This window comes from Bombina bombina, chromosome 3, assembly GCF_027579735.1.
Source record: "Bombina bombina isolate aBomBom1 chromosome 3, aBomBom1.pri, whole genome shotgun sequence".
NCBI classification, from domain to species: Eukaryota; Metazoa; Chordata; class Amphibia; order Anura; family Bombinatoridae; genus Bombina; species Bombina bombina.
Genome location: NC_069501.1, coordinates 10,866,555 through 10,883,928, shown reverse-complemented (window position 1 = coordinate 10,883,928; position 17,374 = coordinate 10,866,555). Strand labels below are relative to the sequence as shown.

The 17,374-nt window shown below is 50.6% G+C and overlaps 1 protein-coding gene across 2 annotated transcripts in view; it reads left to right on the top strand.

The window, feature by feature from the left end:
* The window catches only part of PDXK (pyridoxal kinase), a 96,258-nt gene extending 81,251 nt beyond the window's left edge, over positions 1 to 15,007 (top strand). For both annotated transcript variants that reach the window (XM_053705717.1, XM_053705718.1), the window contains exons 11-12: positions 10,172 to 10,238; positions 14,588 to 15,007. In XM_053705717.1, the coding sequence (XP_053561692.1) occupies positions 10,172 to 10,238; positions 14,588 to 14,700 (180 nt within the window). In that variant the 3' untranslated portion in view covers positions 14,701 to 15,007. The remainder of the gene's footprint in view (positions 1 to 10,171; positions 10,239 to 14,587) is intronic.
* The last annotated feature ends 2,367 nt before the right edge of the window (positions 15,008 to 17,374 follow it).

Below are 17,374 nucleotides of genomic sequence, written 5' to 3'. Positions count from 1 at the left end.
CTCCCCGTCACCCACTGATTCTGACTGCTTTCTCCCCCTCACCCACTGATTCTGACTGTGCTTTCTCCCCCATCACCCACTGATTCTGACTGTGCTTTCTCCCCCTCACCCACTGATTCTGACTGTGCTTTCTCCCCCTGCACCCACTGATTCTGACTGTGCTTTCTCCCCTCTCACCCACTGATTCTGACTGTGCTTTCTCTCCCCCTGCAACCACTGATTCTGACTGTGCTTTCTCTCCCCCTGCAACCACTGATTCTGACTGTGCTTTCTCTCCCCTCACCCACTGATTGTGACTGTGCTTTCTCCCCCCTCACCCACTGATTCTGACTGTGCTTTCTCCCACCTCACCCACTGATTCTGACTGTGCTTTCTCCCACCTCACCCACTGATTCTGACTGTGCTTTCTCCCCCCTCACCCACTGATTCTGTCTGTGCTTTCTCCCCCCCTCACCCACTGATTCTGTCTGTGCTTTCTCCCCCCCATACCCACTGATTCTGACTGTGCTTTCTCCCCCTCACCCACTGATTCTGACTGTGCTTTCTCCCCCTCACCCACTGATTCTGACTGTGCTTTCTCCCCGATCACCCACTGATTCTGACTGTGCTTTCTCCCGATCACCCACTGATTCTGACTGTGCTTTCTCCCCCTCACCCACTGATTCTGACTGTGCTTTCTCCCCCTGCACCCACTGATTCTGACTGTGCTTTCTCCCCCTGCACCCACTGATTCTGACTGTGCTTTCTCTCCCTCACCCACTGATTCTGACTGTGCTTTCTCCCCCTCACCCACTGATTCTGACTGTGCTTTCTCCCCCTGCACCCACTGATTCTGACTGTGCTTTCTCCCCCTGCACCCACTGATTCTGACTGTGCTTTCTCTCCCTCACCCACTGATTCTGACTGTGCTTTCTCCCCCTGCACCCACTGATTCTGACTGTGCTTTCTCTCCCCTCACCCACTGATTCTGACTGTGCTTTCTCCCCCTCACCCACTGATTCTGACTGTGCTTTTTCCCCCCTCACCCACTGATTCTAACTGTGCTTTCTCCCCCTTACCCACTGATTCTGACTGTGCTTTCTCCCCCCTCACCCACTGATTCTGACTGTGCTTTCTCCCCCTCACCCACTGATTCTGACTGTGCTTTCTCCCCCCTTAACCACTGATTCTGAATGTGCTTTCTCCCCCCCTCACCCACTAATTCTGACTGTGCTTTCTCCCCCTCACCAACTGATTCTGACTGTGCTTTCTCCCCCTCACCCATTGATTCTGACTGTGCTTTCTCCCCCCTCACCCACTGATTCTGACTGTGCTTTCTCTCCCCTCACCCACTGATTCTGACTGTGCTTTCTCCCCCCTCACCCACTGATTCTGACTGTGCTTTCTCTCCCCCTCACCCACTGATTCTGACTGTGCTTTCTCCCTCCTCACCCACTGATTCTGACTGTGCTTTCTCCCTCCTCACCCACTGATTCTAATTGTGCTTTCTCCCTCCTAAAACCACTGATTCTGACTGTGCTTTCTCCCCCCTCACCCACTGATTCTGACTGTGCTTTCTCCCCCCTCACCCACTGATTCTGACTGTGCTTTCTCCCCCATCACCCACTGATTCTGACTGTGCTTTCTCCCCCTCACCCACTGATTCTGACTGTGCTTTCTCCCCCTGCACCCACTGATTCTGACTGTGCTTTCTCCCCTCTCACCCACTGATTCTGACTGTGCTTTCTCCCTCCTCACCCACTGATTCTGACTGTGCTTTCTCCCTCCTCACCCACTGATTCTGACTGTGCTTTCTCCCCCTCACCTACTGATTCTGACTGTGCTTTATCTCCCCCCTCACCCACTGATTCTGACTGTGCTTTCTCACTCCTCTCCACTGATTCTGACTGTGCTTTCTCCCCCCTCACCCACGGATTCTGACTGTGCTTTTCCCCCCTTACCCACTGATTCTGACTGTGCTTTCTCCCCCTCACCCACTGATTCTGACTGTGCTTTCTCTCCCCTCTACCCTCACCCACTGATTCTGACTGTGCTTTCTCCCCCCTCTCCCACTGATTCTGACTGTGCTTTCTCCCCCTTACCCACTGATTCTGACTGTGCTTTCTCCCCCCTCACCCACTGATTCTGACTGTGCTCTCTCCCACTGATTCTGACTGTGCTTTCTCCCCCCTCACCCACTGATTCTGACTGTGCTTTCTCCCCCCTCACCCACTGATTCTGACTGTGCTTTCTCCCTCCTCTCCCACTGATTCTGACTGTGCTTTCTCCCCCCCCACCCACTGATTCTGACTGTGCTTTCTCTTGTTAAGTGTATCCAGTCCATGGATCATCCATTACTTGTGGGATATTCTCCTTCCCAACAGGAAGTTGCAAGAGGATCACCCACAGCAGAGCTGCTATATAGCTCCTCTCCTCACTGCCATATCCAGTCATTCTCTTGCAACTCTCAACAAAGATGGAGGTAGTAAGAGGAGAGTGGTGTATTATAGTTTTTTTTAACTTCAATCAAAAGTTTGTTATTTTTAAATGGTACCGGAGTGTACTATTTTATCTCAGGCAGCATTAGAAATTTAAGCTTGAGAACCTCCGTGTGTTACTTGGGGAGGTATTAGCTGCTCTGAATGACTGTGACACAATTGCAGTGCCAGAGAAATTGTGTAGACTGGATAAATACTATGCAGTGCCTGTGTGTACTGATGTTTTTCCAATACCTAAAAGGTTTACAGAAATTATTAGTAAGGAGTGGGATAGACCCGGTGTGCCGTTTTCCCCCCCTCCTATATTTAGAAAAATGTTTCCCATAGACGCCACTACACGGGACTTATGGCAGACGGTCCCTAAGGTGGAGGGAGCAGTTTCTATTTTAGCAAAGCGTACCACTATCCCGGTTGAGGACAGTTGTGCTTTTTCAGATCCAATGGATAAAAAAATTAGAGGGTTACCTTAAGAAAATGTTTATTCTACAAGGTTTTATTTTACAGCCCCTTGCATGCATTGCGCCTGTCACTGCTGCGGCGGCATTCTGGTTTGAGGCCCTGGAAGAGGCCATTCATACAGCTCCATTGACTGAAATCATTGACAAGCTTAGAACACTTAAGCTCGCTAACTCATTTGTTTCTGATGCCATTGTTCATTTGACTAAACTAACGGCTAAGAATTCCTGATTCGCCATCCAGGCGCGCAGGGCGCTATGGCTGAAATCCTGGTCAGCTGACGTGACTTCAAAGTCTAAATTACTCAACATTCCTTTCAAGGGGCAGACCTTATTCGGGCCTGGTTTGAAAGAAATTATTGCTGACATTACTGGAGGTAAGGGTCATACCCTTCCTCAGGACAGGGCCAAATCAAGGGCCAAACAGTCTAATTTTCGTGCCTTTCGAAATTTCAAGGCAGGTTCAGCATCAACTTCCTCTGCTTCAAAGCAAAAGGGAACTTTTGCTCAATCCAAGCAGGCCGGCAGACCTTATTCGGCAGACCTTATTCGGGCCTGGTTTGAAAGAAATTATTGCTGACATTACTGGATGTAAGGGTCATACCCTTCCTCAGGACAGGGCCAAATCAAGGGCCAAACAGTCTAATTTTCGTGCCTTTCGAAATTTCAAGGCAGGTTCAGCATCAACTTCCTCTGCTTCAAAACAAAAGGGAACTTTTGCTCAATCCAAGCAGGCCTGGAAATCTAACCAGTCCTGGAACAAGGGCAAGCAGGCCAGAAAGCCTGCTGCTGCCTCCAAGACAGCATGAAGGAACGGCCCCCTATCCGGCAACGGATCTAGTAGGGGGCAGACTTTCTCTCTTCGCTCAGGCGTGGGCAAGAGATGTTCAGGATCCCTGGGCGTTGGAGATCATATCTCAGGGATATCTTCTGGACTTCAAAGCTTCTCCTCCACAGGGGAGATTTCACCTTTCAAGATTATCTGCAAACCAGATAAAGAAAGAGGCATTCCTACGCTGCGTGCAAGACCTCCTAGTAATGGGAGTGATCCATCCAGTTCCGCGGACGGAACAAGGACAGGGTTTTTATTCAAATCTGTTTGTGGTTCCCAAAAAAGAGGGAACCTTCAGACCAATTTTGGATCTAAAGATCTTAAACAAATTCCTCAGAGTTCCGTCATTCAAGATGGAAACTATTCGAACCATCTTACCCATGATCCAAGAGGGTCAGTACATGACTACAGTGGACTTAAAGGATGCCTACCTTCACATTCCGATTCACAAAAATCATCATCGGTTCCTGAGATTTGCCTTTCTAGACAGGCATTACCAATTTGTAGCTCTTCCCTTCGGGTTGGCTACAGCCCCAAGAATTTTTACAAAGGTTCTGGTCTCTCTTCTGGCGGTTCTAAGACCGCGAGGCATAGCGGTGGCTCCTTATCTAGACGACATCCTGATACAGGCGTCAAGCTTTCAAATTGCCAAGTCTCATACAGAGATAGTTCTGGCATTTCTGAGGTTGCATGGGTGGAAAGTGAACGAAGAAAAGAGTTCTCTATCTCCTCTCACAAGGGTTTCCTTCCTAGGGACTCTTATAGATTCTGTAGAAATGAAAATTTACCTGACGGAGTCCAGGTTATCAAAACTTCTAAATGCTTGCCGTGTTCTTCACTCCACTCCGCGCCCTGCGGTGGATCAGTGCATGGAGGTAATCGGCTTAATGGTAGCGGCAATGGACATAGTGCCATTTGCGCGCCTGCATCTCAGACCGCTGCAATTATGCATGCTCAGTCAGTGGAATGGGGATTACACAGATTTGTCCCCTCTACTAAATCTGGATCAGGAAACCAGAGATTCTCTTCTCTGGTGGTTATCTCGGGTCCACCTGTCCAAGGGTATGACCTTTCGCAGACCAGATTGGACGATTGTAACAACAGATGCCAGCCTTCTAGGTTGGGGTGCAGTCTGGAACTCCCTGAAGGCTCAGGGATCGTGGACTCAGGAGGAGAAACTCCTCCCAATAAATATTCTGGAGTTAAGAGCAATATTCAATGCTCTTCTAGCTTGGCCTCAGTTAGCAACCCTGAGGTTCATCAGATTTCAGTCGGACAACATCACGACTGTGGCTTACATCAACCATCAAGGGGGAACCAGGAGTTCCCTAGCGATGTTAGAAGTCTCCAAGATAATTCGCTGGGCAGAGTCTCACTCTTGCCACCTATCAGCAATCCATATCCCAGGTGTAGAGAACTGGGAGGCGGATTTTCTAAGTCGTCAGACTTTTCATCCGGGGGAGTGGGAACTCCATCCGGAGGTGTTTGCTCAATTGGTTCATCGTTGGGGCAAACCAGAACTGGATCTCATGGCGTCTCGCCAGAACGCCAAGCTTCCTTGTTACGGATCCAGGTCCAGGGACCCAGAAGCGACGCTGATAGATGCTCTAGCAGCTCCTTGGTTCTTCAACCTGGCTTATGTGTTTACACCGTTTCCTCTGCTCCCTCGACTGATTGCCAAAATCAGACAGGAGAGGGCATCAGTGATTCTGATAGCGCCTGCGTGGCCACGCAGGACCTGGTATGCAGACCTAGTGGACATGTCATCCTTTCCACCATGGACTCTGCCTCTGAGACAAAACCTTCTCATACAAGGTCCTTTCAATCATCCAAATCTAATTTCTCTGAGACTGACTGCATGGAGATTGAACGCTTGATTCTATCAAAGCGTGGCTTCTCCGAGTCAGTCATTGATACCTTAATACAGGCACGAAAGCCTGTCACCAGGAAAATCTATCACAAGATATGGCGTAAATATCTTCATTGGTGTGAATCCAAGAATTACTCATGGAGTAGGGTTCGGATTCCTAGGATATTGTCCTTTCTCCAAGAGGGTTTGGACAAAGGATTATCAGCTAGTTCTTTAAAGGGACAGATTTCTGTTCTGTCTATTCTTTTACACAAGCGTCTGGCAGAAGTTCCAGACGTTCAGGCATTTTGTCAGGCTTTAGTTAGAATTAAGCCTGTGTTTAAACCTGTTGCTCCTCCATGGAGCTTAAACTTGGTTCTTAAAGTTCTTCAAGGGGTTCCGTTTGAACCCCTTCATTCTATTGATATCAAACTTCTATCATGGAAAGTTCTTTTTCTGATGGCTATTTCCTCGGCTCGAAGAGTCTCTGAGTTATCTGCCTTACATTGTGATTCTCCTTATCTGATCTTTCATTCAGATAAAGTAGTTCTGCGTAGAAAACCTGGGTTTTTACCCAAGGTGGTTTCTAACAAGAATATCAATCAAGAGATTGTTGTTCCATCATTATGTCCTAATCCTTCTTCAAAGAAGGAACGTCTTTTGCATAATCTAGACGTAGTCCGTGCCTTGAAGTTTTACTTGCAAGCTACTAAAGATTTTCGTCAAACATCTAACCTGTTTGTGGTTTACTCCGGACAGAGGAGAGGTCAAAAGGCCTCGGCAACCTCTCTTTCTTTTTGGCTTCGGAGCATAATCCGTTTAGCCTATGAGACTGCTGGACAGCAGCCCCCTGACAGGATTACAGCTCATTCCACTAGAGCTGTGGCTTCCACCTGGGCCTTTAAAAATTAGGCTTCTGTTGAACAGATTTGCAAGGCTGCGACTTGGTCTTCGCTTCATACCTTTTACAAATTTTACAAATTTGATACTTTTGCTTCTTCGGAGGCTGTTTTTGGGAGAAAGGTTCTACAGGCAGTGGTTCCTTCCGTTTAAGTTCCTGCCTTGTCCCTCCCATCATCCGTGTACTTTAGCTTTGGTATTGGTATCCCACAAGTAATGGATGATCCGTGGACTGGATACACTTAACAAGAGAAAACATAATTTAGGCTTACCTGATAAATTTATTTCTCTTGCAGTGTATCCAGTCCACGGCCCGCCCTGTCCTTTTAAGGCAGGTCTAAATTTTAATTAAACTACAGTCACCACTGCACCCTATGGTTTCTCCTTTCTCGGCTTGTTTCGGTCGAATGACTGGATATGGCAGTGAGGGGAGGAGCTATATAGCAGCTCTGCTGTGGGTGATCCTCTTGCAACTTCCTGTTGGGAAGGAGAATATCCCACAAGTAATGGATGATCCGTGGACTGGATACACTGCAAGAGAAATCAATTTATCAGGTAAGCATAAATTATATTTTCTCTCCCCTCACCCACTGATTCTGACTGTTTTCTCCCCCTCACCCACTGATTCTGACTGTGCTTTCTCTCCCCTCACCCACTGATTCTGACTGTGCTTTCTCTCCCCTCACCCACTGATTCTGACTGTGCTTTCTCCCCCCCCCTCACCCACTGATTCTAACTGTGCTTTCTCTCCCCTCACCCACTGAATCTGACTGTGCTTTCTCTCTCCTTACCCACTGATTCTGACTGTGCTTTCTCCCCCTCACCCACTGATTCTGACTTTGCTTTCTCCCCCCTCACCCACTGATTCTGACTGTGCTTTCTCCCCCCTCACCCACTGATTCTGACTGTGCTTTCTCCCCCCTCACCCACTGATTCTGACTGTGCTTTATCTCCCCCCTCACCCACTGATTCTGACTGTGTTTTCTCCCCCCTCACCCACTGATTCTGACTGTGCTTTCTCCCCCCTCACCCACTGATTCTGACTGTGCTTTCTCTCCCCTCACCCACTGATTCTGACTGTGCTTTCTCCCCCCTCACCCACTGATTCTGACTGTGCTTTCTCCCCCCTCACCCACTGATTCTGACTGTGTTTTCTCCCCCCTCACCCACTGATTCTGACTGTGCTTTCTCTCCCTCACCCACTGATTCTGACTGTGCTTTCTCCCCCCTCACCCACTGATTCTGACTGTGCTTTCTCCCCTCACCCACTGATTCTGACTGTGCTTTCTCCCCTCACCCACTGATTCTGACTGTGCTTTCTCCCCTCACCCACTGATTCTGACTGTGCTTTCTCCCCCCTCACCCACTGATTCTGACTGTTCTTTCTCCCCCCTCACCCACTGATTCTGACTGTTCTTTCTCCCCCCTCACCCACTGATTCTGACTGTTCTTTCTCCCCCCTCACCCACTGATTCTGACTGTTCTTTCTCCCCCATCACCCACTGATTCTGACTGTGCTTTCTCCCCTCACCCATTGATTCTGACTGTGCTTTCTCCCCCCTCACCCACTGATTCTGACTGTTCTTTCTCCCCCCTCACCACTGATTCTGATTGTGCTTTCTCCCCTCACCCACTGATTCTGACTGTGCTTTCTCCCCTCACCCACTGATTCTGACTGTTCTTTCTCCCCCCTCACCACTGATTCTGATTGTGCTTTCTCCCCTTACCCGCTGATTCTGACTGTTTTCTCCCCCACACCCACTGATAATGACTGTGCTTTCTCCCCCCTCACCCACTGATTCTGACTGTGCTTTCTCCACCCTCACCCACTGATTCTGACTGTGCTTTCTCCCTCCTCACCCACTGATTCTGACTGTGCTTTCTCCCCCCTCACCCACTGATTCTGACTGTGCTTTCTCCCCCCTCACCCACTGATTCTGACTGTGCTTTCTCTCCCCCTCACCCACTGATTCTGACTGTGCTTTCTCCCCCCTCACCCACTGATTCTGACTGTGCTTTCTCCCCCCTCACCAACGGATTCTGACTGTGCTTTCTCCCCCCTCTCACCCACGGATTCTGACTGTGCTTTCTCCCCCCTCTCACCCACGGATTCTGACTGTGCTTTCTCCCCCCTCAGCCACTGATTCTGACTGTGCTTTCTCCCCCTCACCCACTGATTCTGACTGTGCTTTCTCCCCCTCTCACCCACGGATTCTGACTGTGCTTTCTCCCCCCCTCAGCCACGGATTCTGACTGTGCTTTCTCCCCCTCACCCACTGATTCTGACTGTGCTTTCTCCCCCTCTCACCCACAGATTCTGACTGTGCTTTCTCCCCCCTCTCACCTACTGATTCTGACTGTTCTTTCTCTCCCCCTCACCCACTGATTCTGACTGTTCTTTCTCTCCCCCTCACCCACTGATTCTGACTGTTCTTTCTCTCCCCCTCACCCACTGATTCTGACTGTGCTTTCTCCCCCTGCACCCACTGATTCTGACTGTGCTTTCTCCCCCTGCACCCACTGATTCTGACTGTGCTTTCTCCCCCCTCTCACCCACTGATTCTGACTGCTTTCTCCCCCCTCACCCACTGATTCTGACTGTGCTTTCTCCCCCCTCTCACCCACTGATTCTGACTGTGCTTTCTCCCCCTCACCTACTGATTCTGACTGTGTTTTTTCCCCCTCGCCCACTGATTCTGACTGTGCTTTCTCCCCCTCACCTACTGATTCTGACTGTTTTTTCCCCCTCGCCCACTGATTCTGAATGTGCTTTCTCCCCCTCTCACCCACTGATTCTGACTGTGCTTTCTCCCCCTGCACCCACTGATTCTGACTGTGCTTTCTCCCCCCTCACCCACTGATTCTGACTGTGCTTTCTCCCCCCTCACCCACTGATTCTGACTGTGCTTTCTCCCCCCTCACCCACTGATTCTGTCTGTGCTTTCTCTCCCCTCACCCACTGATTCTGACTGTGCTTTCTCTCCCCTCACCCACTGATTCTGACTGTGCTTTCTCCCCTTACCCGCTGATTCTGACTGTTTTCTCCCCCCTCACCCACTGATAATGACTGTGCTTTCTCCCCCCTCACCCACTGATTCTGACTGTGCTTTCTCCCCCCTCACCCACTGATTCTGACTGTGCTTTCTCCCTCCTCACCCACTGATTCTGACTGTGCTTTCTCCCTCCTCACCCACTGATTCTGACTGTGCTTTCTCCCCCCTCACCCACTGATTCTGACTGTGCTTTCTCCCCCCTCACCCACTGATTCTGACTGTGCTTTCTCTCCCCCTCACCCACTGATTCTGACTGTGCTTTCTCCCCCCTCACCCACTGATTCTGACTGTGCTTTCTCCCCCTCACCCACGGATTTTGACTGTGCTTTCTCTCCCCTCACCCACTGATTCTGACTGCGATTTCTCCCCCCTCACCTACTGATTCTGACTGTGCTTTCTCCCCCCTCACCCACCGATTCTGACGGTGCTTTCTCCCCCCTCACCCACCGATTCTGACGGTGCTTTCTCCCCCCTCACGCACTGATTCTGACTGTGCTTTCTTCCCCCCTCACCCACTGATTCTGACGGTGCTTTCTCCCCCCTCACCCACTGATTCTGACGGTGCTTTCCGTCACTCACTCAGTGATTCTACCTCTGATTTACAGCTTGCCTGTGAGAAGACCGTGTCTGCCATGCATCACGTTTTGCAGAGAACCATCCGCAGTGCCCGCCGTGAGTGATGATGGGATGCTCCTGAGTGGGAGGGGAATAATCAGCACAATAGGAGGGATTAGCTCTCAAAGCAGACCATTTTGCTGCATAATTAAGGTTGTTTACTTATGAGGGCGACGGGAATATTGTGTGAACTTAACCTGTGAGGGAGACTTGTGTGCCTTTTTTGTGCACTTTACGTGTGCATGTAGGGGAATGGTGTGTGTGTGCTGTATACAGGTACTGGGGGGGGGTGTTCGTGCTGTATACAGGTACTGAGGGGGGGTGGTGTGTGTGTGCTGTATACAGGTACTGAGGGGAGTGGTGTGTGTGTGCTGTATACAGGTACTGAGGGGGGGGGGCGCTCTGTATGTGCTGTATACAGGTACTGAGGGGAGTGGTGTGTGTGTGCTGTATACAGGTACTGAGGGGGGGGGCGCTCTGTGTGTGCTGTATACAGGTACTGAGGGGAGTGGTGTGTGTGTGCTGTATACAGGTACTGAGGGGAGTGGTGTGTATGTGCTGTATACAGGTACTGAGGGGGGGGGCGCTCTGTGTGTGCTGTATACAGGTACTGAGGGGAGTGGTGTGTGTGTGCTGTATACAGGTACTGAGGGGAGTGGTGTGTATATGCTGTATACAGGTACTGAGGGGGGGTGGTGTGTGTGTGCTGTATACAGGTACTGAGGGGAGAGGTGTGTGTGTGCTGTATACAGGTACTGAGGGGGGGTGGTGTGTGTGTGTGCTGTATACAGGTACTGAGGGGAGTGGTGTGTGTGTGCTGTATACAGGTACTGAGGGGAGAGGTGTGTATGTGCTGTATACAGGTACTGAGGGGAGTGGTGTTTGTGTGCTGTATACAGATACTGAGGGAGTGGTGTGTGTGCTGTATACAGGTACTGAGGGAGTGGTGTGTGTGCTGTATACAGGTACTGAGGGGAGTGGTGTGTGTGTGCTGTATACAGGTACTGAGGGGAGCGGTGTGTGTGTGCTGTATACAGGTACTGAGGGGGGCGGTGTGTGTGTGCTGTATACAGGTACTGAGGGGAGTGGTGTGTGTGTGCTGTATACAGGTACTGAGGGGAGCGGTGTGTGTGTGCTGTATACAGGTACTGAGGGGAGCGGTGTGTGTGTGCTGTATACAGGTACTGAGGGGAGTGGTGTGTGTGTGCTGTATACAGGTACTGAGGGGAGCGGTGTGTGTGTGTGCTGTATACAGGTACTGAGGGGAGCGGTGTGTGTGTGTGTGCTGTATACAGGTACTGAGGGGAGTGGTGTGTGTGTGCTGTATACAGGTACTGAGGGGAGCGGTGTGTGTGTGCTGTATACAGGTACTGAGGGGAGCGGTGTGTGTGTGCTGTATACAGGCACTGAGGGAGTGGTGTGTGTGCTGTATACAGGTACTGAGGGGAGTGGTGTGTGTGTGTGCTGTATACAGGTACTGAGGGGAGCGGTGTGTGTGTGTGCTGTATACAGGTACTGAGGGGAGCGGTGTGTGTGTGTGCTGTATACAGGTACTGAGGGGAGCGGTGTGTGTGTGCCGTATACAGGTACTGAGGGGGGAGTGGTGTGTGTGTGCTGTATACAGGTACTGAGGGGAGCGGTGTGTGTGTGCTGTATACAGGTACTGAGGGGAGCGGTGTGTGTGTGCTGTATACAGGTACTGAGGGGGGAGTGGTGTGTGTGCTGTATACAGGTACTGAGGGGAGTGGTGTGTGTGTGCTGTATACAGGTACTGAGGGGAGAGGTGTGTGTGTGCTGTATACAGGTACTGAGGGGAGTGGTGTGTGTGTGCTGTATACAGGTACTGAGGGGAGTGGTGTGTGTGTGCTGTATACAGGTACTGAGGGGAGTGGTGTGTGTGTGCTGTATACAGGTACTGAGGGGAGTGGTGTGTGTGTGCTGTATACAGGTACTGAGGGGAGTGGTGTGTGTGTGCTGTATACAGGTACTGAGGGGAGTGGTGTGTGTGTGTGCTGTATACAGGTACTGAGGGGAGTGGTGTGTGTGTGCTGTATACAGGTACTGAGGGGAGAGGTGTGTGTGTGCTGTATACAGGTACTGAGGGGAGTGGTGTGTGTGTGCTGTATACAGGTACTGAGGGGAGTGGTGTGTGTGTGCTGTATACAGGTACTGAGGGGAGTGGTGTTTGTGTGCTGTATACAGATACTGAGGGAGTGGTGTGTGTGCTGTATACAGGTACTGAGGGGAGTGGTGTGTGTGTGCTGTATACAGGTACTGAGGGGAGTGGTGTGTGTGTGCTGTATACAGGTACTGAGGGGAGTGGTGTGTGTGTGCTGTATACAGGTACTGAGGGGAGTGGTCTGTGTGTGCTGTATACAGGTACTGAGGGGAGTGGTGTGTGTGTGTGTGCTGTATACAGGTACTGAGGGGAGTGGTGTGTGTGTGCTGTATACAGGTACTGAGGGGAGTGGTGTGTGTGTGTGCTGTATACAGGTACTGAGGGGAGTGGTGTGTGTGTGCTGTATACAGGTACTGAGGGGAGTGGTGTGTGTGTGCTGTATACAGGTACTGAGGGGAGCGGTGTGTGTGTGTGCTGTATACAGGTACTGAGGGGAGCGGTGTGTGTGTGCTGTATACAGGTACTGAGGGGAGTGGTGTGTGTGTGTGCTGTATACAGGTACTGAGGGGAGTGGTGTGTGTGTGCTGTATACAGGTACTGAGGGGAGTGGTGTGTGTGTGCTGTATACAGGTACTGAGGGGAGTGGTGTGTGTGTGCTGTATACAGGCACTGAGGGAGTGGTGTGTGTGCTGAGTGAGCGCAAGAGGAGCACATTGCAGGCTTGCTGAGTGAGCGCTAGAGGAGCACATTGCAGGTTTGCTGAATGAGCGCTAGAGGAGCACATTGCAGACTTGCTGAGTGATCGCTAGAGGAGCACATTGCAGGTTTGCTGAATGAGCGCTAGAGGAGCACATTGCAGGTTTGCTGAGTGAGCGCTAGAGGAGCACATTGCAGGCTTGCTGAGTGAGCGCTAGAGGAGCACATTGCAGGCTTGCTGAGTGAGCGCTAGAGGAGCACATTGCAGGCTTGCAGAGTGAGCGCTAGAGGAGCACATTGCAGGCTTGCAGAGTGAGCGCTAGAGGAGCACATTGCAGGCTTGCAGAGTGAGCGCTAGAGGAGCACATTGCAGGCTTGCTGAGTGAGCGCTAGAGGAGCACATTGCAGGCTTGCAGAGTGAGCGCTAGAGGAGCACATTGCAGGCTTGCTGAGTGAGCGCTAGAAGAGCACATTGCAGGCTTGCTGAATGAGCGCTAGAGGAGCACATTGCAGGCTTGCTGAGTGAGCGCTAGAGGAGCACATTGCAGGCTTGCTGAGTGAGCGCTAGAGGAGCACATTGCAGGCTTGCTGAGTGAGCGCTAGAGGAGCACATTGCAGACTTGCTGAGTGAGCGCTAGAGGAGCACATTGCAGACTTGCTGAGTGAGCGCTAGAGGAGCACATTACAGGTTTGCTGAGTGAGCGCTAGAGGAGCACATTGCAGGCTTGCTGAGTGAGCGCTAGAGGAGCACATTGCAGGCTTGCTGAGTGAGCGCTAGAGCAGCACATTGCAGGCTTGCAGAGTGAGCGCTAGAGGAGCACATTGCAGGCTTGCTGAGTGAGCGCTAGAGGAGCACATTGCAGGCTTGCAGAGTGAGCGCTAGAGGAGCACATTGCAGGCTTGCAGAGTGAGCGCTAGAGGAGCACATTGCAGGCTTGCTGAGTGAGCGCTAGAGGAGCACATTGCAGGCTTGCAGAGTGAGCGCTAGAGGAGCACATTGCAGGCTTGCAGAGTGAGCGCTAGAGGAGCACATTGCAGGCTTGCAGAGTGAGCGCTAGAGGAGCACATTGCAGGCTTGCAGAGTGAGCGCTAGAGGAGCACATTGCAGACTTGCTGAGTGAGCGCTAGAGGAGCACATTGCAGGCTTGCTGAGTGAGCGCTAGAGGAGCACATTGCAGGCTTGCTGAGTGAGCGCTAGAGGAGCACATTGCAGGCTTGCTGAGTGAGCGCTAGAGGAGCACATTGCAGGCTTGCTGAGTGAGCGCTAGAGGAGCACATTGCAGGCTTGCTGAGTGAGCGCTAGAGGAGCACATTGCAGGCTTGCTGAGTGAGCGCTAGAGGAGCACATTGCAGGCTTGCTGAGTGAGCGCTAGAGGAGCACATTGCAGGCTGTTACAATTAAAGGCACAGTTGCATTGTCGCTGCTGTGAATAGTGTGTGCGTTATTCCTGGGTGAAATGGGTGGGCACTTGCTGTGTTATTGTAGAGAGAAGCTTGTGAGTGCGGCTGGCACGCCTGTTTTGTGAGCAAATGTCTGGAGGATGCCGATAGGTACCAGTGTCCCTCTTTCTGACTCTAGTTCTCTTCACAGTCCTTGCCGGCCCTGGGATTAGACCTTCCTACGCCCAGCTGGAGCTCAGAATGGTGCAGAGCAAACGGGACATTGAGAATCCAGAGCTGATTGTTACTGCTATTGTATTATAGGGAGATCGCTCCCCAGTATACCACAAAGAGAGACCCCTTGGGACAATACACTATGTACTGCTCCAATTGGCTTCCAGGACTCAAACTGCCTGAGGGCGCACATGGGCGTCTGTCCCAATCACACACCAGCAGCTTCTGCGCACAGCAACCACACCGGTCTCTGTAGCCAGAAGGAGCAATTGATCCTGCAGCAAAGTGTCCAACCTGTTTAATTAGGGGTTTTATGGACTTGTAAATTAGGGCCTTAATCACAAAGTGCTGTTCACTGAATCAGGCCCATTGCAGAGAATAAATAATGTTATATTAACTCCTGTGTCATCATCACTTGGTCTTACATCTACTTCTGTCACGGTCTGTGCCCTGTTTATTACATGCGGGAATATTGCACCAACAAAACTGAGAACATCTGAAAATGTGCTGCAGAATTGGGGACTTGTCAGGAATATCTGTGCAGCTCTCCTGTCCGTTAGCTTAAGGGAAAGGACAGACACCCATGTCCTGTAGCTCCTGTTGTTTGTCACCTCCAGTAGATGCATGTCATGTCCTATAGCTCCTGTTGTTTGTCACCTCCAGTAGGTGCATGTCATGTCCTGTAGCTCCTGTTGTTTGTCACCTCCAGTAGATGCATGTCATGTCCTATAGCTCCTGTTGTTTGTCACCTCCAGTAGATGCATGTCATGTCCTATAGCTCCTGTTGTTTGTCACCTCCAGTAGGTGCATGTCATGTCCTGTAGCTCCTGTTGTTTGTCACCTCCAGTAGATGCATGTCATGTCCTATAGCTCCTGTTGTCTGTCACATGCAGTAGATGCACGTCATGTCCTATAGCTCCTGTTGTCTGTGTCACATGCAGTAGATGCACGTCATGTCCTATAGCTCCTGTTGTCTGTCACATGCAGTAGATGCACGTCATGTCCTGTAGCTCCTGTTGTTTGTCACCTCCAGTAGATGCATGTCATGTCCTATAGCTCCTGTTGTTTGTCACCTGCAGTAGATGCACGTCATGTCCTATAGCTCCTGTTGTTTGTCACCTCCAGTAGGTGCACGTCATGTCCTATAGCTCCTGTTGTTTGTCACCTCCAGTAGATGCACGTCATGTCCTATAGCTCCTGTTCTTTGTCACCTCCAGTAGGTGCACGTCATGTCCTATAGCTCCTGTTGTTTGTCACCTCCAGTAGGTGCATGTCATGTCCTATAGCTCCTGTTGTTTGTCACCTCCAGTAGGTGCATGTCATGTCCTGTAGCTCCTGTTGTTTGTCACCTCCAGTAGATGCATGTCATGTCCTATAGCTCCTGTTGTTTGTCACCTGCAGTAGATGCACGTCATGTCCTATAGCTCCTGTTGTTTGTCACCTCCAGTAGGTGCACGTCATGTCCTATAGCTCCTGTTGTTTGTCACCTCCAGTAGGTGCATGTCATGTCCTATAGCTCCTGTTGTTTGTCACCTCCAGTAGGTGCACGTCATGTCCTGTAGCTCCTGTTGTTTGTCACCTCCAGTAGATGCATGTCATGTCCTATAGCTCCTGTTGTTTGTCACCTGCAGTAGATGCACGTCATGTCCTATAGCTCCTGTTGTTTGTCACCTCCAGTAGGTGCACGTCATGTCCTATAGCTCCTGTTGTTTGTCACCTCCAGTAGGTGCATGTCATGTCCTATAGCTCCTGTTGTTTGTCACCTCCAGTAGGTGCACGTCATGTCCTGTAGCTCCTGTTGTTTGTCACCTCCAGTAGGTGCACGTCATGTCCTATAGCTCCTGTTGTTTGTCACCTCCAGTAGGTGCATGTCATGTCCTATAGCTCCTGTTGTCTGTCACATGCAATAGATTCACGTCATGTCCTATAGCTCCTGTTGTCTGTCACATGCAGTAGATGCACGTCATGTCCTATAGCTCCTGTTGTCTGTGTCACATGCAGTAGATGCACGTCATGTCCTATAGCTCCTGTTGTCTGTCACATGCAGTAGATGCACGTCATGTCCTATAGCTCCTGTTGTCTGTGTCACATGCAGTAGATGCATGTCATGTCCTATAGCTCCTGTTGTCTGTGTCACCTCCAGTAGGTGCACGTCATGTCCTATAGCTCCTGTTGTTTGTCACCTCCAGTAGGTGCACGTCATGTCCTGTAGCTCCTGTTGTTTGTCACCTCCAGTAGATGCACGTCATGTCCTATAGCTCCTGTTGTTTGTCACCTCCAGTAGGTGCACGTCATGTCCTGTAGCTCCTGTTGTTTGTCACCTCCAGTAGGTGCACGTCATGTCCTATAGCTCCTGTTGTTTGTCACCTCCAGTAGGTGCATGTCATGTCCTATAGCTCCTGTTGTTTGTCACCTCCAGTAGGTGCATGTCATGTCCTATAGCTCCTGTTGTCTGTCACATGCAATAGATGCACGTCATGTCCTATAGCTCCTGTTGTCTGTCACATGCAGTAGATGCACGTCATGTCCTATAGCTCCTGTTGTCTGTGTCACATGCAGTAGATGCACGTCATGTCCTATAGCTCCTGTTGTCTGTCACATGCAGTAGATGCACGTCATGTCCTATAGCTCCTGTTGTCTGTGTCACATGCAGTAGATGCACGTCATGTCCTATAGCTCCTGTTGTCTGTGTCACATGCAGTAGATGCACGTCATGTCCTATAGCTCCTGTTGTCTGTGTCACATGCAGTAGATGCATGTCATG